Source organism: Physcomitrium patens, chromosome 6, assembly GCF_059467195.1.
Source record: "Physcomitrium patens ecotype Gransden chromosome 6, ASM5946719v1, whole genome shotgun sequence".
Taxonomy (NCBI): Eukaryota; Viridiplantae; Streptophyta; class Bryopsida; order Funariales; family Funariaceae; genus Physcomitrium; species Physcomitrium patens.
The window spans coordinates 19,940,218-19,965,468 of record NC_143415.1 but is presented as its reverse complement, the minus strand read 5'-3'; the positions used below and the strand labels follow the sequence as shown (position 1 = coordinate 19,965,468).

General features: G+C 32.7%; 1 protein-coding gene and 1 non-coding gene across 2 annotated transcripts; one reads left to right on the top strand and one right to left on the bottom strand.

The window, feature by feature from the left end:
• The first annotated feature begins 4,833 nt into the window (after nt 1-4,833).
• Nucleotides 4,834-4,906, top strand: TRNAE-CUC (transfer RNA glutamic acid (anticodon CUC)). Its single transcript has one exon. It is a non-coding gene; the product is annotated as a tRNA-Glu (tRNA).
• Nucleotides 4,907-9,295: 4,389 nt separating this feature from the next.
• Nucleotides 9,296-10,238, bottom strand: LOC112283562 (histone H2B.11). The gene is made up of 2 exons (XM_024522402.3): nt 9,941-10,238; nt 9,296-9,791 (listed from the first exon to the last, which is right to left on the bottom strand). Exons 1-2 carry the CDS (start codon nt 10,115-10,117, stop codon nt 9,558-9,560), a joined length of 411 nt encoding a protein of 136 aa, XP_024378170.1. The 5' UTR covers nt 10,118-10,238; the 3' UTR covers nt 9,296-9,557.
• Between the last annotated feature and the right edge of the window lie 15,013 nt (nt 10,239-25,251).

Genomic DNA, 25,251 nt, shown 5'->3' with positions numbered 1-25,251 from the left:
TAACTCAACCTCAAGATACACAAGGAGATTTTTATTACTCCATGGACATCTTTTTTCACTGATGAAAACATAGACTAGTACAGATTCTCCTACCAAGTCTAGGTCCACTGCACAAGAGTGATTCAACATCTCCATCACAAGAACTATCTTTGGATAATAGCCTCCAACTTGGGAGAAGTTCCATTTATTGAAAAAACATCACCTTACATTAGTAAAACCGCAGGATTAACTGTCAAACGCAAAGACAATGATGTATCGAGAATACCGGCTAAAATCAGCCTCCTAAGACCGTCACCAAACTACTATTCCTTATCCACATAGTAATAGTTTTGAAACATCCGAATCAGTGCCTCAGGTGCAGAGCATTTGTACATTCCTAAACCGAATGAAAGCCATGCCACCACAACAAACTAAACCTAAGGGTGTGGGTAGACTTTGCATATAGTGAACAAAATTTATGATCCTTTGTACCTATCAAAGTCAATGACCACCTAAACAAAATAAAGACCCAATCCCACCAGCAAATATAGAGGACCATAGGCTCAGACCAAAGTCCTATCCACTTGCAATAATATGGGCTACAGAAGAACTTTCCATCTCTCCAAAATTTGCCTTCATCACATACAATAGATCCATCAATCACACCAAATGACATAGCAAATGAACTTATAAGAGCTAGTCTACACAACGAGTCTATTTTAATACATCTTAGATTAAAATTGATCATTACATATGAAAAGAGTTTTTTCTTTTACAATGTCAAAGACATGAATCTCAAAGAAAAGAAAACCTCCATATACTCTTATATCACTTGGAAAAATAGATATTCACTCAAAACTAATATAATATTGAAATTAAAGTAGCTATTGCAAAATAAAAATAATTAAAAATCTCAAAATAAGACTAAAGACTAGAAAGGTATTAATAAGAGAGAAAAATTCTTCACTCTTGCCTCTACATATACTATTTAATAAGGAGGTATGTGGTAATTTTGTATAGGACTTTCAATATGTATAAAACTTGCAAGACATATGTCTTAATTTGCAAGTAATTTTTCTATATGTGTACTATATAGTAAGCTTGTACCACAAGCTATCAACACATGCAATACATTGCTAACTTGTTGGCCAAATTTTTAACCTACCAATCAACTACAAACATGTATAAAGTCAAAGCTCCATCTATGAAGCTTTTAAGAAGCTTTTCTAAAAAATATTATCAAATTGATTTATTTTTACTTATTTATAATTATTAATATTATTTAAATAATTATTTGAATAAATATATATATGTTTGGGACATTACTCTTTTTTCTAGAGATGAGTTCCACTAAGAGCAATGATCATATATTAATGAAGTCTAAGATGTAATGAATTATATATTCCACATACTTTGATCTTTATTCTTTTGAAGGTAGTTCATAAGGCTTCTTAGCCATCAATAATGTCTCATTCTAGAGCAAAAAGACTTATTTGGTATTTGATTGTTATTGAAGCCTTTATAACTTCTTTCTAACAAAACATTTGTAACACCATCAAGAGTCATTTCTACTTCTAATAAAATCACCAAACATTGGACGTTTCTTTCAAGGTTATGATATCAAATGTGTTGTATCTTGCCATTTATTCAAGAAAGAATATGTTGTTGTTAAGAATCTTCATCTCTATTATGTTGTCTTGAAGGTTGTAACAATTGCAATGTCTCATCTAATAAGTTTGTAAATAATAGTTTTTGAATTAAATCTATTGATTTTTACTTCTTTATTTTTTTAGTAAAAAAATACAAAAAAATTATAAGCAAGGATAGAAAGTAGAGTGCAATCTTCTCTAAATTATATTTCTTTGATGATAAAGATTTTTTATTTTTTATTTTAGTTTTGATGGATATTATTAATAAAAAGCATCAATCTTCTTTATTGTAATTACAAGATTCTTGGCGGATTTTCCTATGCATTTATTAATATCATATTTGTACTAATGAATAAGATATTTTAACCTATTTTGATGCTACCTTGAGTCTAGGATGTCTTTCATCTCAAACTCTTGATGATTATCTACTTCTGTAGGAGGTCGTGGAATTTATCTTTTTTTTGATATATTCACTATCCTATATAGCTCAAAAAGAGACATATAGAATATGATTTGGATCCTTAGAGACTTTGATAGATATAATTATTAAGCAATTGGATTAATTTCTTCAAAAGGGTGACTATTCTTGATATTATGACAAAGTGGAATTAAAATTGTTTCTTATAATGGTATCATGGACATATACATGTAAACTAATAATTACCTATATGGTTTAGATAAAAATAAATAAAAGTAGGTTAATTCTAGAATATCTTCTATAAAAGCTTTCTAGAAGCTTGGTAGATATTGCTTTGACTTTATAAGTATCTTTAATTGAATTTTTAGATTAGAAACGTGGTCAATAAGTTGGCCATATGCCACACATGTTGGTAGCTTAAAGAACAAGCTAACTATGTGGCTCACACGTAGAAAACTTGCCTTGTAAGCTAAGGCATGTGTCCTGCAAAGTCAACATATATTAGAGGTCCTATAGAACATTGCCATGTAGCTCCTAATTAGATAGTATATATAGAGGCAAGAGTGAAGCCCTCTTCACTTTTGTCAACTCTTTTTTTGCTTTTAGTGTAGATTTAAGAATCTCTAGTTTTCTTGTCTTTTGGCAATAGTCATTCTAATTTTTTTTTAATATAAATACTACTTTATTGCTATTTTTTCACTTTTCTTTTAATACAGTGTTTATGCATCTTCTTCCAATTCGTGTCCTTGACAAATTGACAAGAGTACACTTACAATATTAGAACTTTGTCTTTTCTTGATTAAGAGTGGATTACTTTTTTTTTTTTTTATAAGACATAAGTATATTAGAAGTTATGGATATATTAGAAGTATATTATCTTATTCTAAACTAATATTATTCTTAGTATCTTCTTTTTTCTCAAGTTCCCTCTTTTGCTTGTCTTGAGCAACATTAGATATTTATTTTTTAAGTATTATCATGGCAGAGCTTGTTATAATAAAGAGTGCAATGGCACAAATGCAAGAAGAATTGAGGGAGTTAATGCTTGCGATGCATCAACTCAGTTTACTTCCACAAAGAGCAACAAGAATGGCAAGAAGTGATGATATAGATATGATTGGAGCTACTCCAACATCTGCACCCAATCATGTTCCTTCTCCTATGGTGGAACATCCTTTTGGTACTAGAAAATCAACAATTGCCTTGCTTGAGAAGTTTGATGGCACTAGATCTAAGTTTCAAGGATTTATCAATCAAGTATAATTTGAGATTGAACTTCAATCCTAAAGCTATCTAACAATAGGATCATAAGTTAGATTAATTGATATATTTCTTTCAGATTTAACATTATCATGGTTTTTATCTTTTTTAGAACAACGAGATCTAATATTGAATAATTTGAAGGCTTTTTTAGTAGAATTTCGTTCTATGTATGGAGAACATGATGCAACTTGTATTGCAACTAACAAGATCCATATTTTATGATAAAATAATTAATCTATAATATTATATGTTTTTTAATTTTGACAACTTGCAACTGATATCAAGTGGGATGATGTTGCACTTATTAGCCAATTTCTCTATGGATTACAATATGAGGTAAAGAAGTTGATGCTCAACTTACATGATCCTCAAACATTGAGTCTAAGCAATTGGTTTTGCTATAAAATGCGACAATCGACTTTTCAAATTTCAATTTGAGAGTAGGATAAGTGGGCTTTAATATTACTATAATTCAATGGCAACACCAATGCCTCTTCAATACATACATTCAGAAGTAGAGGATATACAAATTGATGCAATACGTTTCAAACCTTTTACTGAACAAAAACGCCTTATTGCCATCGCTAAGGATTGTGTTTATATTGTGAAAACCTAAGCATACTCCTCAATATTATCCAAAGAAGTGACGTAATTATAAAATGAGGAGTATGAATATCAAAGAAGATAATATATTAGAAAACGAGTTTGTCTAGCTACAATAGGAATCGTGTGGTCGAACCTCAGACAATATCTAATGAAGGTCCTATTCACTCTTTAGAATCCTCTCTATGTTTTACATTAAATATTATTTAAGGATCTAAACATTACAAAGCCTCTGCCTTGTTAGATTCAGTGAGCCTCACCGTGTTTTTAGATGAAGAATTTGTTAAAAGACTCAACATATCTTTAATAAGGAAAACTAAACCTGTTCACGTAGAAGTCACAGTTGGCCGCTCGTTGTCTTCTGAAGATGTTTGTCACAAAACTCTTTCTATACAAGTAATAACTAATGGTCATAATAGCTTTGTTGTATTTAATATCATTAGATCCCCCTCGAATCCAATCATTTTAAGTTTACAAAGGTGGTTAGAAAAATATAACCCTCAAGTTGATTGGATTTCTTGTATTCTCAATTTTTTTAAAAGTATAATTAAGAATGTAGTTAATTAAGTAGAAAATCATAAGTCTAGTACAATTGAACCTACGTTTGTAGGTGCAAGAGCTTTCTTACATGCTTCAAAAGTAGAGAGTAGAGGATAGGGGGTAAATTGCATGCAATTGGTAACTTGATAAGAGAAAGATGATAGCGATGGAACGGAATGGGAGTTTGCAGCTGCAGGGCAGCGTCCGAAATTGGTGCGAGACGAGAGCGTGCGATAACTGTGATCCGGCATGTGATATCATGCGAAGAGAAACTTGGCAGGGCGTGGTAACACATTCGGAGGGTAGGGTCGGTAGACGGGAGTAGTACCGTGACGCGGCTTAGATGTGTATCGGCGGCGGCGGATTGGGAAGTCGTCCGCATCCGTTGTAGTCTAGATGGTTAGGATACTCGGCTCTCACCCGAGCGACCCGGGTTCGAGTCCCGGCAACGGAAGCTCCCGAGTGATAAAATGGACTACACATGGTTTTTTCCTCTTTTTCAGGTCAGCACTTTGACGTCGTCGCAGTCCTCCCCGGAGAGAATTGATCCTCTTCTTTTCTCAAAACCGAATTTTGTTTTTTGACTACTGAAATATCTTTTAGTTCTAGCTAAGCCTGCCCTTTAATTGGTCGGCAGCAAGTAAAGCTAGTAGAGAAGGAAATGTACTGATTAATCAGTGGTAGAAACAGTTATATTGAGAACCTCTATTACCAAGGGTAGTCAAAATTCGAGCCCACACATAGTCCGAGTATGTCTCCAAACCAAATTGTATCCATGTTGGTTCTGACTCACACTGATGGTTTCGTTCCTGCGAGGTATTAGAATGAATGCAGGAACAGGTCGACAGAATTACATAATCAAAACTGGCTCGGACTCGAGATATACTCTACCCTATTCCTCCATCACAATTATGAAACCTCAAGTCAAATCCATAATTCGACACGGCAGAAAAAACCATTTAGATGAGTAGGGAGTTGAATATGGAAGGAGTTCTCACGAGACCATAAACACGTCAGTTTCCATGGAGAATTTGAAAATATTTTCTAGTATAATAGGACATCTATTGGGCAAGGGTACCGGAAGGGAGACAGCAAGGGACAATGATATTCTATTCGACACGCTAAAGCCAACAAACTACATGGAGATCATTCTCTCGGCGCTGAAGCTAGCGAACAGTTATGAACTTTCCATTGGAACTGATTGATGTCAACAAAGTGAGAAGCGAGACGTTGGTGCTGCATAGCAGTATCCTCGATCCCCATATGCCACTGTCGCCTGACGGCGATGAAGCCACTGGTACTCTATTTCTCCCTTTCATCGTCAACGTGGGGTCTGCAGGTTCATATGATGCAACGGTTTTATGCACGCTTCATTGCAACTTCGTAGTAATCTCAAAAAATGTAAGCAATTAAACTTACAGCAAGAACTGTAGATCTATTGAGGGTGTAACAACGCTGAATCCATACAGGACTTGTGATGAAATGGAACGACCAATCATATCAAAACCAGTTACTATGGTGCGAGAAAATACGGGAATTGTTTGCAGCAAACCATCTCACAATGAACTGAGGGGTGCCAAACCGGCTTGTATATAAATTGGTAATTTTTATTTATTTATTATTATTGAGTGAGTTGTTCCACGGTGGCATGCAAAATATAACTGTAAAATTCTTAGGAATTCTAAGACCTAGGTTCGAAGAAGCCGGTTGTATTTGGGTTTTTGGATTCTATGCAAGGAGGTTCTAAAACCGGGGGATAACTAGGTTTCTCAGGTTTCCTAGGGATCATGCTAGTATAATGTATGTGGCAACACTATTGTATAACATGAATTCTTCCTTGAGTATGCACTAGACTCCTAGCTATGGAAGGTAAATAGAAAATGCAACAACAAGATCTTACTAAGTCTAATAGAATCTTAATTAAATTCTAAGTAATCTTTAATAATTCTGATTAAACTTTAATCAATCTAAAAGAAATTATAAAAGAAACATAAAAAATTCATAAATTAATTTTAAAGAAAAATAATAAAAATCCTAAAAATACAAAATAACCTTTTAAAATTTTAAAAATAGTAATTTTAAAAGAAGTAATAAAGAATCTTAAAGAAATATAAAAATAGAAATTCTATATTAATCATAATCAAATCTTAATGTAGCCCTAATCAAATCCTAATAAAATTCTAAAAATTGTAAACAAATCCTAATAAAATCCTAATCAAATATTAATTAAATTCTAATCAAATCTTAAACAAATTCTAGACCAAACTTTAATGAAATCTTAACCATACCATAGACCAAATCTTAATTAAATTTTAATCAAATTCTAATAAAATTCTAATTAACTCATTAATTTTAAATATCTCAAAGAAAATCCTACATAAATCTTAACAACTTCTAAAGTTTTTTTAAAATCTCAATAAATAATAATCAATAAAACTAACAAATTGAAAGAAAAGCTTCCAAAGCCTCTTAGATGTTGGCAACCCTCTTCCAACTTAAATGTTGATCTTCCAACAATGCGTATTTCTTAGTGAACTATCGAATTACTTAAAAATTAGCTAGTCCGTAGATTTATGTCATAATTGTTCTCGTCAATTTGTGCTTCAATCAAATTGGCAGGTGTTAGAAGATTGCAAAATCCTCACTAACTCTAAATTTCAACCATCCAAGACCACAATCTATAAAAACTCTCATAATCATAAATCTAAGTATTCAATTAATATAATTTTTTAAAAATATATTTAAGATAAATATAATTATATAATAATAAAATTATATCTATAAATATATTATGATATTTACAAAATCTTTAAATTTATAAATTTCTTTTTATTTTTCAAAATCCAAGTCCATTGAATACATCTCTAACTTTAAAAACCTTCAAAATTCAATATATTTTCAAATCACATGAAATAAACTTTAAAAAATTCTTTTATAATTTTTCTCTCAAATTTGATTCTTAAATCAATCAAAGAACCTCAAAGTGGTTGTAGGTATGTGATTTTGTACCTCGGGGTCTAATTTTGATCTTATTTTACAACCAATCTTTTGTAGATATCAATTCTTCATATTTTGAGGTGATTTTTTTACTAATCCTATTTTTAATTTTTCTTTTCAAAATAACTATATTAATTATTTATCTCATTTATTTTGATTCAACTCATTTATGTCATTACAAAATAAATAAAAGTCTCTTCAAAATGGCAATATTAATATTTATTAGTTTTTACTACTTTCTTGTCTATTATTTATATTTCTAAAAGAATTTGCCAAAGTATTTTTATTTAAGCTCTTCTATAATATAATTTTTTTTTTTTTTGTTTTACTATATAGTTGTGGTATCACACAACAATGTTTGTTCGGCTCTTTTCTTGTCAATAAAAAGTTTGAATCCACGTGCATCTAAAGGTATGTAATTTATACTAATATGGATTGGATTCAATTATCCATTTTGTGTTAAGTAGTGATCATCTGATGGCTCAATTTTGTACATGATTTGTACAAGAATATCTTCTTTCATTGCTTATGTAAGTTGCTTCTTAATGTTCATGATACTATCTTCAAACAATAATAGAGAAGCAAGGAATTGATATTGAAGGTAGTATTATACTACTCTTGGTTGTGTCAAGAAGGGGTTCTAGGATTGCAATGAGTTTTGTTGAAGATAGCTGATTTTATTGAGTTCTTTGTGGTTTAATATTGAAGGGATGATAAGTGTTTGGATGGTTTGCATTTGGTTGGCAAGATCTTTGAGTAAGAAATCAAGGTATATGAGAGGTTTTTATTTAGGTGGAGATTGTTCCATGCAATAAATTTTTGATTAAGATCATATGTATACGAATTTAGATTTTATTGTTTTGTGGCACTTAAGTAATTGGCAGTGATTGACTTTTTGGAATTTTATCCAAGTTCTTATTTTGACTTGGAATAATATTTATCAAACTTCATAAAATACTATCCTAAGATAGAATTGTCTTTTTTCTAAGTCATGTTTATATTTTTGGTACCAAATGTATCACATTATGGCCCACTAAATAATGTTCTGTATAATTTTTTTGATAATGGAATGTGAGTTGTCTATATACTAAGAAGTAGAATCATCATGTATATTTAGATTGCACTTGGATATGGAGAATATCTTAGATAGAGTTGATTTTTAAGTAAGACTAAGCATAAAAAAATCCACTTCGTATTCAGTATTAATACTTATTTTACTGATCGAAATCTTGGTAGACGCGTATAATATCCGGAAATTTCTAACCAATTGAAACCTAATTTTTCGATAGTTGTGACATATTCTCCTTTATTCTCATCTTATATCCTACATACTAACTGCCGGACCTACTGTAAGTTTGTTGGCGTTGGAAAAACCTAGAAAATGTACAATGAAGCGGAAGGTAGAGGATGTATTGGTACATTACCTTATTAGAACAGCATCCATTTTCCCGTCGTATGAGAACATTTATTTGACAGCTGCTACATATATATAATTTGCTGTTCGGTATTGTAATGAATAATCAAGTAATTGTTTGCTACATTTTGTGATTAATTGTGTAAAATGAAGGGAATAATTGAAAACATTTCCGAAATGGGGCGAATATAAGTAATTGGTTACATGGAGGGTTTAATCAGTTTATTAGTAAAAGTGCGAGACTGAATATTTCACTGTACAGATGTGGACACTGTGACATTGTCCCTTTTGTGGAAAATTTATAATCTTACAGGTGGTAATGAGCGATATATAAGATGCATTTTCTGCAGTTAGAATATTGTCTGTACAGACAGTTGGGGTAATGACCACAGGAAATTGTATGCACATTCGCCACATTCATGCAGAATAGTAATCGATCAAACATGCCTGTTTCTCATCGTTCACAGACAGTGAATTCCTTACGGCGTGCCTTCTTTGACACAGCAGTGAGACAGACTTCAGCCTGGGCCCCTAGAAACAGTCAACAGCATACATTGACAGAAGTAAACACGCAAGACTACAGCCTCCTCCACAACAAAAACAATTGCTACGCCCTAGGGGTGAAGGAGCGTCGATTTCATCCCAGTTAATGGTGTTCATAAACACCAATTTAGTATCTAAGTCAAAATCGTCTCTAGGCGCTGGTGAACTTCGTCACGGCCTTTGTGCCTTCTGAGACTGCGTGCTTAGCCAACTCTCCTGGGAGAATCAGACGAACTGCAGTCTGAATCTCGCGAGAAGTGATCGTCGGCTTCTTGTTATACCGAGACAGTCGGGCCGCCTCTTGCGCCAGCTTCTCGAAAATATCGTTAATGAACGAGTTCATAATACCCATAGCCTTCGATGAAATACCAGTGTCAGGATGAACCTGTCGACAAGACAACCGTAACACGCCACTCAGCACCCACAAAAACGAGACACTCGTTGAACTCATCGCAAAAATTCTCAACAAACATACATTTTAAGTAACCACGCACACCCACGACCCAAGAGAAGCCGGACGAGCAGTCTCCATACCTGCTTCAACACCTTGTATATGTAGATCTTGTACGTCTCCACGTTCTTCTTCGACTTCTTCTTCTTCGAATCGCCCTTGGTGTCGGCCTTGATCTTCTTCTCCGCCTTCTTCACCACGGGCTTCTTCTCAGCCTTGGACTTGGTAGCCTTCTGCTCTTCTCCTGCCTTCGGGGCCATCTCTACGAACCGATACACAAACAGAGAGCAGCAAAGATGATGCCAGCCGATGGACCACAAGCAATGAGACAAACACGCCAACTGAATGAACTTGACGGACACTGCGTCAACCAGATCTCACAGCGGAGAGAGTCTTTTAGGCTATATAGTGCGAGTTTACGGGAGAGCCAATGGGTGTGGGTGGTTTGGGCGGCAAGAATGGAGACGGTGAGCCTTTGATTTGCATCGGATTCGCCGTTTGAATGTCCAGCCTGCCAATTTCGGTTTTCCTCCAAATTCCTCAATAAAATTAGATATGGCGGGAAAACGGGGATTGCCTTCACACAGAAGGGTTGTGGTCGAACTTACCAAGAGTTGGTGTTCTTTTAAGACGGGGTTTTGGCATGATTTGCTTGTAATTATCACCCAAGCATTAATTTGTGAGAAAAAAAACCATAATTATAATAAATAATAAAATAATAAATAATCACAAAAACACTATCCAAAAATTATTATATGTATAGTAAAGTATTTTTTGAGAAGGACTCTTTTTTGCATTACAAATAAAAAATGTCAATATGAAGAATATTATATTTAACAAATGAAATTGAATAAGTAAAAAAAATTTATATAAAAATTAAATATATATTATTTACAATCTCAATATCCAAGGTTAATGAATAGTATTTAGATTTAAGATATCATCATCTGTTATAATCTGTAGTAAATGGTAGAATCATTTTGTATTAGTGAAGCATTTGGAAACTTTTCTTCAAATAAAATTCAAAAACATTACGACACAAGAACACAATTTTTTTCTAATGCATATAAATTAATATTTTTCTATTTATATAACGTAAGAATAAATCGCTTTTGATGTTTGTATCGATTCAAAAGTTATGTATATCTACAAATATAGTTGTTAATATTAGAAAAATTATATTTTCATAATTTAAAGGATATTCTTTAATATCATAAAAAAAATATTAAAAGATATACTTGATTGAATTTATTTAATGAAAGTTGAATCAATAATTAGTTTTGATATTATTGCTTAAAAAAAAATGTTCTATCTTCAAGAGAATTATCTATTATTGATCAAAAGCAACATATCCTTCCTTTAGTGTAAGATAAGATTGCCTAACGAATGCATTTGTCAAACATTATTATTTTTTTTGGTCAATAAGTGATCTTAAATTTGAATCTTAACAAGGACATACTTCAAACGAACTTGCCAATGATTCAAAATATGTGCTGACATGAAATATTCAAGATTCTTATGATCTTTATATGTAATGATTGGATTAAAAGTGTCTTCTAAATAATACACCATTCTTGAAATAAATCCATGATTGCAAGAATTTTTATTTTGTAGATCTTATAGTTGATCTTAGCTATTAAAAAAAAATGGAATAAAAAGCTATTAGATGAAGTTTATCATTTGTTTCTATTTTTGATAATACAATATCTAAATCAAAGTCTATTTCTATAAAAATTTGCTTAAAAATTCAACATAATATAAGATTGGTATAAAAATAAAAGCTATCTTTAAAACTTTAAAAACTACTTTTGTTTTTTTATTCTATTAAAATTTGAATTTATAAGTCAAACATGTAAGTGGAACTACAATTGAAGCAAAGTCTTTGATAAAGATGTAATAGTAGTTGGCAAATCCTAAAAAAAATATTAAACAATTCTTTGTCACGGACACAGAAATACAGACTCGAGATCTAACAAGAAGTTTAAGAAGAACTCGGCAAGAACTAGATTAATCAGATGAATACAAGAACAACACCAAAGATGTGAGCTAGAGCTCCAAGAAATGTGTTGTCGAGACTGAAGAACTCTTCAGCCTTGATTCCAATATATACTCCTATTTAAGAAGCTTCTGAAGTAACTTCTACCAACTAGGAAGCTTCTAGAAGGTTCCAGAGACTTGCTTCTAGAAGGTTCTAGAAACTTATCTCTAGAAGGTTCTAAAGACTATGTCCCTAATATCTTCTATCAACTAAGAAGCTTCTAGAAGGTTCTAGAGACTTGCTTCTAAAAGGTTCTAGAAACTTGTCTCTAGAAGGTTCTAAGGATTATGTCCCTAACATCACACCCTCTTTTAGCTTCGAGGTCTCTGAGAAGCAATATTGTTGTTAATCAGTACCAATGCAAGAAAATGAAGATCTGTCGCATAATGTCTGCTATGAACTCTTACTATTGTTCACGAGGCAAGTGGTTCATCGGCCCTTAAAGCCAACCAGTAGCGGCCCACTCCTTCAACTTCGACCAAGCATGAACTTCTGTGTCCTCATTGTGAAATTGTCCTGCAAACACGCCTTCTGGCTGACCATCGTAAGTAGGCTCGGACTCAAATACAATCACTAGTGATCCGTTACTCGGTATCCTCCATCGTCGTCGTGGTGTAGGCGGTTCTTCATCTCGGGTTGCCGTAAGCTAGTCGGTTGATATAATCTGACTGACATAATATCTATCTCTTGGTTATCCATATCAAAAGACCAAATTATGACTACTGAAAAAATTCTACTTTATCTTAGAGAAAATAACTACATCAAGTACGAATTTTGGTGGTACTCTCTCCCTTTCTTATATTATTGGGTGAGCAAGCTTTAGAAGGAAGCTATCGTCAAACCGGCTTAGATTTATGAGGATGTTGTTGATGAAACTATTGTACCTTTTGCAGTGAATTGGCGAGATTTTCAACTGGCTTCCACGTTTGCTCATTAATGTCGTAGCCACACCAATGAACAAGATACTCCAACTTGCCCCACCTTCGCCATGAATCTAAAGACCTTTTCAACCTCGTATTCCTCGTGGTTCTCGATCTCAATACTAGGTGGCGCATATGCATTCTTCTAGGAAAAGACAACTCTCGAAAAGGCTCCAACAGAGAAACATGAAAGACTGGATGTACCTTCATAGAAGCCAGTAATTCTAGACGGTACGCCACTGGATTGATTTGCTTCTGGATGATAAATGGTCCCAATCTTCGATAGTCCAACTTATCACATGGTCACTTGGTCTTGATATTCTATCGAAGAAGCCATGCTTTATCTCCAATTTTGAAAGTAGGTGCTTAGTTCCGAAATCTATCTGCAAACGCCTCAGAGGATTCTTGAGTGGATTGTAATCAAGCTTCAACGTATTTTGAAGCTCGATAGTTGTTTTGCAAATCCTTCACCGTTGGATTATTATTTGTTGACGGATACAATAAATCAAGCTTCTGGATGATATCCATAGTTGGAAAAGAATGGTGTGTATTGAGTGATGCATGGAGGATATTGTTATATACAAACTCGCCTAACAATGTATATATGGTCCAATCATCTCACGATAGTTGATGCTACATCGTAAATAATGTTCTAAGACTTAGTTCATCCATTTTGTTTGGCCATCAGTTTGAGGATGAAAAGCCGAAGAAAGCTTGATATCCACCTTCAGTATCTCAAAGAGAGATCTCCAAAACTTTGATACAAACTATGTTCCTCGATCTGATATGATATCATCTGGTAGTCCATGATATTGATATACATTATCAAGAAAGAGCCTTGCTGTGACTTCACTGGACGATGTCTTCTTACAAGGGACAGAGTGCGCCATCTTAGTAAGCCGATCTACCACGACAAAGATGTTGTCAAATGAGCTTCGATGATGGCAGTGCCCGCGATGAAGTCCATGGAAATCAAGACCATGGTCGACATGGAATTGACAATGGTTCTAAGAGCTTTATAAGGGCGATGTCTAGGATTCTTGGATTCAATAGATGTCGAAGGAGACGACAAAATCTTTCACATCCTTCCACATTTGGGGCCACCAAAAATCTCGAGAAATAAGCTCCAAGGTCTTGTTGAATCCAAAATGTCCCGCAGTTGGAAAATCGTGGCGAGATTGAAGAACTTGAGTCATTTGGTCCTTTCGGGATATATAACTGCTCCTCAAAGTATAAAAGATCTCCCTCCACCTTGAACTTGTCGTCATTGGCACGCTGCTTAATATCAATAGCTACTGAATCTTCAATGGTCACGGTACGTACCTGATTTAGGAAGTCAACATCAATTGGCACAATAGTAGCGCAAAGTTGAAATTGCTTCTAGATTCAACAATGTCGTATATTGTTGATCAAACGCTGCTTCTCCAGTCTTTGGTACAAGATACGATCTCTTTGATAAGGCATCAGATAGTCCTTGTTGCTTTCCAAGTCGATAAGTGATAACAAAATCGAACCTAGATAGCAACATACTCCACCAAGCTTGACGTCGATTTAGAACTTAAGCCGACATGAAATACTCCAAATTCTTGTGATTTGTGATATGGTCACCGGGCAGCTCCTTTAAGAAAGCGATGCCATTCTTGGAAAGAATCCACTATAAAGCAAGAAGTTCCTTATCACGGATCTTATAATTGATTTCAACAACAAAGAACTTTCGAGAATAGAATGCAACCGGATGGAGCTTCTTGTCTTCTCCCATTTATGAAAGTACAGCTCCCAAAGCAAAATCCGAAGCATCGTTTCTAAATAAAAAGCCTTTGTAAAGTCAAGATATATCAAGATTGGAGCCGTAGTAAATGCGATCTTCAGGTCTTGAAACGCCTTCTCCGTTAGAGGTCCTCATTCCAGCTTATCTTTGCATGTTAACTAAGTGAGAGGAGCAAAGAACTTGAGAATAATTTTGATGAAGATCCGATAGAAGTTGGCAAAACCAAGAAAGAATTATACGTCTCAGTAAATGTCTTCAAACCTCTCGTGACATGATTGCTTCCACCTCCTTGGGGTCCATCTTCAAGCCTTCCATAGTCACAACGAACCCCAGAAACTCCATCTCTATTTGGTGAAATAAATACTTCTCCAGCTTGGCATATAGTCCTCACTGCATAGTTTCTTCAAGACCAAACGAACGCGCTTCTACGCTCTTCCTCGCTTTTTGGAGAATATCAAAATATCATCCAAATAGATGACAATAAAATCGTCAAGGTGTTCTTGGAAAATGTCATTCATCATATGTTGAATGATCACGGAGCATTGGTAACACCAAAGGGCATGATATTATACTCAAAATAGCCATACTCAGATGGAATGCCGTCTTCGACTCATCTCCTTCCTTGATTTGTACGAGGTATTAAGCTCCCTTAGATCAATTTTTGTAAAGATCCTTGCACGTCCAAGTTGTTCTAAGAGACCAAAAATCAAAGGTAACGGATAATGATTCTTCTTTATAACCTCATTGAGGCCTCGATAGTCCACGTACATCCACAACGAGCCATCTTTTTCTTCACAAATAAGATGGGTGCTCCAAGTGACGATTTTGAATGACGGATGAAATTCTTGGCTAGATTCTCGCCGATGTACTTTCCACAACTTTGCCAACTCCGTCTCGCGATAAATTGTAGATTGAACCAAAAGGCGGTTGCGCTCCTTCGCAAGTCTATGGCGCAATCATATGGTCGGTGTTCCAAAGAGCATGTCGGCATTCTTCTTTTCAAACACGTCTTTAAAATCCTTATATCGCTCGATATACTTCTTATCGAGATCTCCTCCTCAGTAGTTGGAGCCGCATAAATGACCAACGATGTGCCTTTCTTTAACGATCTTATAAACGCTCTTATTCCAATGAATAAGGATTTTTCTATTCGGGGTTTTCTACTAGGCTTGCTCTTGGGTGGTTTTGTGGGAAAGGTCATCTTTAGCAACCTCCAATTTATGGATGAGTTATGCTTTTTCAACCATGAAAGATCAAGAATAATAGGATTTGATAGGATTCTAATAATATTAAAAATAATATGACTACTATGGCCCTTAAACATCACTTCTATAGGTTTTGATTCATGGGTGACACTACCAGACAATAAAAGTCGCCCATCTATGACCTCAACATGAACAGGTTTGGATTTTTGTACTAAAAGGATCTTATGACACTTTACAAATTCTTCGTCTAAGAAATAAGCAGATGCTCTTGAATCTAATAATGCTAAGGTTCTCAGTTTCTGAGGGCCAATAAGCAAAGGGATTGAAAAGCAAAAGATAGGTTAAGCGAAAAGAAAAGAACCTGGTTGTGGTTGCGATATTTCACTGTCCAGCTGCACGATTCTTATTATGGCTGGGCATCTTTATTTTCCTGAACAAACATGCCCCTAATCTTGATAATATGTCGATTTTTCTTCTTGGGATAGTTTCCAACTTTGTGGCCTTCTTCATCGCAATACAAGCATAGATCTTCTTCTATACGCCGCTTTTTTTATTCTAGGTTAAGGGATTTGACACATACCGCATCATTTTACATGTCTCCTACCTCTGAATGTGTATTCATGTTGCTTGCCGATATAGTTGGAGCATGGTGAATCGTATGTTGTCTTGAACGTTGGTCTTGGCGGCGTTGGAATAGGTAATTATCGCACTTTACAGCTTGGCTAATAGCTTGGCCTTTGGCCATTCTAAAAGAAGGACAGAAATGACTGTACAAGAAGACAATATTGGTTTAGAGGAAGGTACTCCGCAACCTCTAAAATGCCTTAAGAGCTTTAAGAAAAGGGATAATCCACTCTCTTCAAGAAGAATAAGACTCCAATATTGTAACAAAAGAAGTATCACTTTAGAAGAGGGTAATCTGCAACCTCTAAAATGCTAGTAAACTTCCAAGTAGAGGGATAATCTGTATTATAACGACGAAGAAACTAACTCTGATATCTGAGGTGAGTGAAGTCTTGATAAATTGTCACGAACAAAGAAATACAGATTCGAGATCTAACAAGAAGTTCAACAAGAACTGGCAAGAAGTAGATTAATCAGATGAATATAAGAACAACACTAGAGAGGTGAGCTAGAACTCCAAGAAATGTGTTATCGAGACTGAAGAACTCTTCCGCCTCGATTCCAATATATACTCCTAATTAAGAAGCTTCTCAAGCAACTTCTACCAACTAGGAAGCTTCTAGAAGGTTCTAGAGACTTGTTTCTAGAAGGTTCTAAAAACTTATCTCTAGAAGGTTCTAAAAACTTATCTCTAGAAGGTTCTAAGGACTATGTCCCTAACATCTTCTATCAATTAAGAAGCTTGTAGAATCGTCTAGAGACTTGCTTCTAGAAGGTTCTAGAAACTGGTCTCTAGAAGGTTCTAGAAACTTGTATCTAGAAAGTTCTAAGGATTATGTCCCTAACACTCTTAAACTATTTAAGATCTTTCAATTTTTAATAGTTTGAATATTTTTAGGATCCATCATAAGTCCATCATTTCAAATTTTGTATTCTATGAAGTTCACTTGAATAGTGTAAAATATATACTTTTCTATCTTAGTATACAGTCCCCTTCCTCTTGATTTTTGTAATACATGACAAATATAAAATTCATATTCTTCTATGTTTTTAAAATAGTTTAAGATGTTGTTTAGATATCAAATAAAATAATTATCCAAAAACTCTCAAAAAACATCATTCATTAGATGTAGATAGTTGTTACTCCATTTAAAAGTCCAAAAGGTGTGACAATATATATAAAATATTTGTACCTGATTCAAAACATAGTCTTCTATTCATCTTGTTCTTTGATACAAATCAAATTGTATGCCCTTTGTAGATCCTTTTTTATATAAATCTTAGCTTGATTTAACTAATCAAGAAGTTCAAATATCAAAAGAAAGAAGTACCTATTCTTGATGGTGGTCTTGTTAAATCTTTCATAATCAACACATATCTACAATGATCCATTTTATTTTACACAAATAAAATTAGAATTAATACTCAAGATTTTGAATGGTGTATAAATTTTTTGGCAAGATTCTCTTTAATATATTCTTTAAATTCAGCCAAATCATTTTTTGATAAACTATAGATTACACTAAATGGCAATTGAGTTCTTTCTTAAAGATCATTTGAGCAATCATAGGAACAATGTTTCAAAAGAGTATTCATATTTTTCTTCTCAAATACATCTTCAAAATCTTAATTTTGACTTAAAATACCATTTAAAGTCTTTTCACTATTAAAAATAGATGTGGCATAAGTAATACAAGGTGATCCTTCTTTTGTAGCATACAAAAATATTCTTGCACTTATAAATATAGGTTTGGTTGTATTAAACTCATGACTTTTTATTTAATTAATTACATCTTTAATTATACTTTTAAAAGAGTTAAGTCTATAAAAAATCAAGTCTATTTAAAGATTGTATTTTTTATCTATAATAAATTTAAAATGACTAGATTAAAAGGTAATCTAATAATATTAAATATTATAAAGCTAATATGACCATTAATTACTATTTCTAAAAGAAATATTTTATGAATAATGTCTTTAAAGGACAATGGAAGATCATCTATAACTTCTACATGAACAAGTTTTATTTTCTTTACTAACAGTATATTATATCTTTTAACAAACTTTTCATCTAAAAAACAAATTAAGACTCTTGAATCTACTAAGGCAAAGGCTTTGTGATGTTTATGTTCTAAACTAATATCTATTATAAAAGAAAGAGAGGATTTTGAGGAGAGAATAGAACCTTCATTAGGTATTGCGTAAGGTTTCAATTACATGGTTTCTATTATAGCCAGACAAATTTGTTTTCCAACATATTAGCTTCTTTGACAATCATACTTCTTATTTTATAAATACATTGTTTTTTTGGTCAATATTGAATAGTATTCTTTGATTTTCCACAATATAAATATAATCCTTTTTAACAATGATAAATCTTTTTACATTCAATAGAGTTTCAAAATATACTGCATCAATTTGCATATCATCTATTTTCAAAGGTATGTGTTGAAAAGATGTTGATGTTGCCATTCAATTGTAATAATATTAAGGTCTACTAATGCAGTTTAACCAATAATTATAATAAATATATTTCTATAATAATAATATCTAATTTAATAAAAAATACTTATAAATAATTTGAAAATTTTATTTATAATTTAAAATAAATTCCGTATTAATTTTTAAACCTATAACATATACTTAGAAGTTTTAAAAGTAAAAAATATGATTTTAAGAATTCTTCTTATTTTTTATTTTTTAATATTAAACAAATTCACATGCTATGATGTAATATAAAATACTAAATCAACTCACTAATTATTTTAGCACAAAAATATATATTTAGAATGCTTAAAATCACAATATATGGTGAATAGTATAAAAATCTTTAGACAAACAAAAAATTAGATTATTAATTGTAGAAATGAAATCTTAATAAGTCTTAGAGGCAATTATCTAAGTTGATTTAGTATTTTTTACTTATTATTGAGTATTAAGAGTTATTTATTAAGATAAATATTTATAATGGCTTTTTTTTACATAGATTATTTATAAAAAACTATAAATGTTAGTTAGTAGCTAGAAGAAGTATGAGAATGAACCTTGTATTTTTTTTAATTATTTATATAAAAAGTAGGATTTTAAAGTGGATTTAAATTTATTTTATTATTATAAAAAATCATCAAGATAGGAAATTATAGCTTTAAACTGATATTAGCATTGTAAAATCATTATAAGAATTTTTAGAATTTATTTAGATTTTTTAGAGCAATTTATAAGACTTTGATAAAAATAAGTTTTATTACTTTAGAAGCCATTATGGAGAAATAGAACAAGATTTGAAGGCCACAAAAGGTTCTTAGGCTAATTGGATATTTTAAAATACCATAGAGAAGTCAAAGTTATAAAAATATTGGATCTATTTGTAGAAAATAGAAGGATCAATAGCCAAGATAGTCCTTGTAAGAAAAGAGGGATATAAGTCCTATATAGGTTGTAGCACCTTGAAGGTACTTGGGAGGATAAGACCAAGGCCTCGTAGCCTCTCTAAGATATCTTTATATACTAGATGTGAGCCTTAGTGAGGTTCGAACCTTTGATCTATAAGCAAGTTATCCTTGAGGTAAAATATTTTTACTTAACTTTTCATTTATTTACTTGTTAATATATATATTATTTTTATATTTTTATATTTATTGAATAAAACTCAATGAACATGTTGGATCAAGTTTTGAATTGTATAACTCCTTAATTTCATTTATTTAAATTATTTTGTCTTTATTCTTCTTTTATTCTAACTATTTACTTTTTTTACTTCATACTACTAACTACAAGCAACTCTTAATTAAAACCATCTTGTAATTTGAGTTGACAAGTAAATTTTACACTCATATGTGATTAATTTTAGTTACTTATATATATTCTAAAATTATTTGTGATAGAAATAATATATAAAATAATAGAATATCATAATTTTTTATCATTATATCTTATAAAAATAAATTATAAACTAATGGACTAGCTGAAGGTATCTTAGTTGCCATATCTTCATATTTAATCTTAACCATTATAACATATATAGGTAATACGGAGGAGGTACCAAAAGAAACATAAAAGATGGATAAAGAAGCTTGGAAGAACTTAGCTTTGTATATAAGAAAGTACAAAGGAATAAAGATCAAAGTTTAAAGAAATTTGGCAAAGTTAGTATAGAAGCACAAAGAATATTGCAAGGCTAGATGTTCCACATAAAAAGAAGTTATAAGTCCTAACTACCTTCTTGATGTTCTCGTTGTGTTCAAGCTTCAATATATCAAAGCAATTGAACTAATAGAGGTGGAATAAAACACAAGGAAAGACTGGTTATATGAATTGGGTCTATTAGTGTCACAATTAATTATACTCGGGCTATCTAAAATCAATTATCAAACTACAAAATACCAAGGCTTACTACTTCCGTCTTAATTCAACACATAATCCATTCTATGACTATCAATTCAACAATATTTCCATATTCTTATCAGTTCATCTCCCACTTACTCTCTTTGTCATTTATATATATTCAATTACTGATCTTCAGCTTATTTATTTTATTCATTTTCTCAATTCATCACATAGAATTCAATATCTTTACATAACACAATACAATTCGATAATCTCAATTCTCAAGGTCACAAATTTTCTCCAAATCGGTCAGTCCAAAGTCATATTCCACAATAATCTAATCATAGTTTCAACAATACTTCTTTCAATCACAATTCTTCATAAGCAAATAATAAAAGCAAAGATAACAAAGAAGTAGCACCAAGCTTGTCCCGGCTTACGACTATCACAGTCTCGCTCTGATTTCTCTTTTCTCAACCTCTTTATTCTATGAAAAATTGGACCATCGGCCAATAGATTCCAAAGGTTATGACCCTTTGAATTCTTAACCATTTGTTCCACTAACAACCTACTGTTACCAACTAAACTGCCTAACCATAAGTATAATTCTCAAGGTTGTCAATAATCAACCAGTAAATTATTACAAAATTTATTTACCTATTTTACATAGCTCCACTCGTTATCAGCAAAGACCCTTGCAAACATTATTTAGCCTCAACTTATCAAGATGTAGCAATGTTTGCTTCTTGAGTCAATGGCATTGGCTTATTATACTTTGAATTGGTGACCTTCTCCTTTACTACATCTTTATCGCTCGCCTCGGTGTTCAATGGTTAACCATCCAAATGCGCCATCGATCTTCATTCAACAAACTCAATTCCCGTACTCCAAGACTCCAGATGGTCAATTTGGTTGTCGCTCTCTTCCAACATCTTCTCGCCATTCTTTTATCGGTTTCAAAAGTATCGCCAAGGTATTGTCATTGAAATGGACGTATTGGTCGCACCAAATTATTGGCCTCTTTTATTAATTCGACTAGATTTGTCTATATTATCGCAACCTCTACCGCACCGCTCTTGCCATTCCTTTCAATCGGTCTCCATCCTCGCTTTCGAGACACTATGTTCGCCATCTTCTCCTTAACTCCAAAAACAAACACGATGCTTATCAAGAGTTCCGTCTTACTTCTTACTTTGGTCTTATCACTTGGATCGACTCCTCCTTTGTAACAAAAACTCGTCTCGGATTTATGATAAGAAAGTTTAAGTTCGACCGCCATTGATCCGTGTCGTAAATTTAGTATTCATAAAATCTTCCAATTGTATTGAATCATTTGAAAGTCCGTCAATAACTTGATATGGCTCATGCCATCGAACTTAAAATTTTTTTGAAAAATATTTAAATTGACTATCATAAAGAAGTATCAAATCATTTGACATAAAAGCCTTTGGTCTAAGCTTACTATCATAATAAGTTTTCTTTCATTTTTGTATGGTTTCCATGATCATTAATACATTGGCTCTAATTTCATCCAATTTTTTCAATTCTTCTAAACGGTGTCGTAATGAATCATGATCTTTCAAACTATTATCTATAGCAATTCGTAAACTTTGGACTTCTAATTCAATAGATAATATTGCTTTTTGGGCATAAATCAATTGAAAAGGAGTAGCATTGGTAGTAACTTTATACACAGTATGGTATGCCCATAAAGCTGGGAACAACTTAGTGTCCCAAGCCGTTCTCATTCATGAAATTATTTTTGTTAAGATTTTACATAAAATTCTATTAGTCTTTTCCGTTTGTCCATTGGCTCTAGAATGATACAAACAGGTAGTATATATTGTTTTTGTCTATTTCTCGAGGCTAAGACAATTGGTCCCACAAAATCAATTCCCCATTTTTCAAAAGGCGCTTGAGCCAAAATTGGTAACAATGGCATTGCTAAAGTTCCAAAGAGGTTGACCCGTTCTCTAACATGAATCATATCCGCAAACATTATTGACTTCCAATAACTAGTCTATAAAGCTTTTCGAGCCGTCGTCCCTCGCAAAATATCCACCACAACTATCCAAGCTGAAACCTTCCAATATAGTACAATCTTCACCGATAAATATAGCATCATAAAACTCCATCCTTACCTCATTTATATAAAGCTTTATCAATCATCATATAAGGTGCACATTTTAATATTAGGCGTCGTTTAAGCTTTTCATTGAAATTGAGTGGAAAGGTTTGAAAAGTTAAGATTGAATTATTTCACTATACTCCGAATAATTATATCTATCACAAACAGCCCGCATTGATAGTGCATTGTTAATAGGTTTATTATCCAATATATTGGACAACCGAGATAAATGGTCCGCATTGGAATGCGATTTTCTTAGTCTTATCTCGAATAATAAAGTCAAATTCCTCGCAAGAATAAAACCTATCGTGTAATATGACCACTCAATTGAGGCTTATTAATCATATATTTTAAAGCATCATGGTCGACATGGAAAACAAATTTATAACCAAGAAGATAATGTCAAAGCTTTTGTACAAAATAAATCATCTTCAATGCTTCTCTTTGGTTGTTGTATAATTTCTTTCGCCATGCTATCAATCGATGACTTGCATAATAAATAGGGTGATCAAAACCTTGATCAACTTTTTGGCTTAACACAGAATCAATCGCGACATTAGATGCATCCACATAAACTTGGAATGGTTTTATTCAACAAGGTGCCACCAATATTGGTGCTAAAACCAATTTCTATTTCAATGTTTCGAATGCAATTGTATATTCTTTTGTCCAAAATGGATTGATGCCATTGGTTGATAGTTTCTTCAAGAGATTTATCAAAAAAAGGCATATAACTACGAGTAGATAGATAAATCGCCAATAATAACTGACATGGTCAAAAAATGTTCGAACATCCGTAACAGTGTCTGGTTGCTTTAATTCTACTATAATCTTTATTTTATTCAAATCTGTAGCAATGCCTGCCATTGAAACTATATAACCCTACAGTTTACTAGAAGGCACACCAAATTGGTATTTTTTTAAATTTAAAGAAATTCTATTTTTGGTACATTGATTCAAACATTGACCGAGACATTCTAAATGCCTCGCTTTCATACTAAATGTACAAAAATCATCTAGAAATATTTCCATTGAAATTTGTAGATAATCTTGAAATGCTTGCATCATTACTCTTTGAAATGTAGCTGGTGCATTACAAAGCCCAAATGACACAACCTTATAGGCAAAGGTCCCCTAATCCATAGTAAAAGTAGTTTTTAACTGGTCTTCTTTTATAATTTTAACTTGATTATAATCAGAGAATCCATCAAGAAATAAATTATATTCATGTCCAGCGACAACATCCAATATACTATCCATGAATGATAAAGGAAAATAATCCTTCTTGGTAGCCGCATTTAATTTACAAAAATCTTGAAAAATACGAATTTTTCTATTTTTTTTCGGTACCATAACAATTGGTGAAATCCATTCACTAAATGGAATTGGATAGATAAATCCAACCTCTAAGAGTTTATCCAATTCTACTTTTATTATAAGTGAGTATTTTGGATTAAGTCGATGTTGTCTTTGGCGTATTGGTGTAGCGTTTCTCCTCCAATATAATTCGATGCTCACAAACTTCAGCTGGATTTCCTTTCAAACCTACATACGACTATACGAAAGTAGTTTTATGCATTAAGAAGTAATCCACCTAAATTTCTTTGTCCTTGTCTTTTATACCGTCATAAATCTAAATGATTTGGGGAGCCTCCCATGTACCTAAATTAATTGGTTGACTTTGTGGAATTTCGGGAGTCTTTGAAATAATATTCTGCTCAATTCTAGAATCTTTCATAAAATCCGACAAATTAGAATTTTCTAATTCCAGCTCCATAGCACTAACGCGATTAACATCTTGTCTATTCATCTAATATGCAACCATATGATCAAAATCGTCAATAACATCCGAGGAACTAAGACTCTCCCTGCTCCCGCACTAGTATTTCATTCTAGTGTGCTTGATAACTTACTCAGACAAGATAAATTGGGTTAGGTGCACCAATTTCTTCTTCTATAGACTCATCTTTACAATCCGATGTGAATTTTGAACTGGCCAATTGAATTTCTCCATGATATTGGACATGGTACATTTGAAGCACAATTTTATCATTACCTTTCTCAATTGTCACAATGTACCATGGCTTCAATCATTTCTAGCTTTAGCTTGATACAACCACGGTCACCCCAATAAAATTGGGTATGACAATATAGAGCTTTGCAATCAAAAAATAATATAATCAATTTTGTAGGTAATCCCTATAATTTTCATATCAATACTTTGTAAAATATCCATAGGTTTAACTCGACTAGAGTCAGCCATTCTCAAAACCACTGTAGTAGGCAATAAGTGATCCAAATCCAACTCCTCTATTGTAGCGGCATTCATAAGATTTACACTAGATCCTCCGTCTACTTGCACTCCCGATAGTAATACTCCATCAA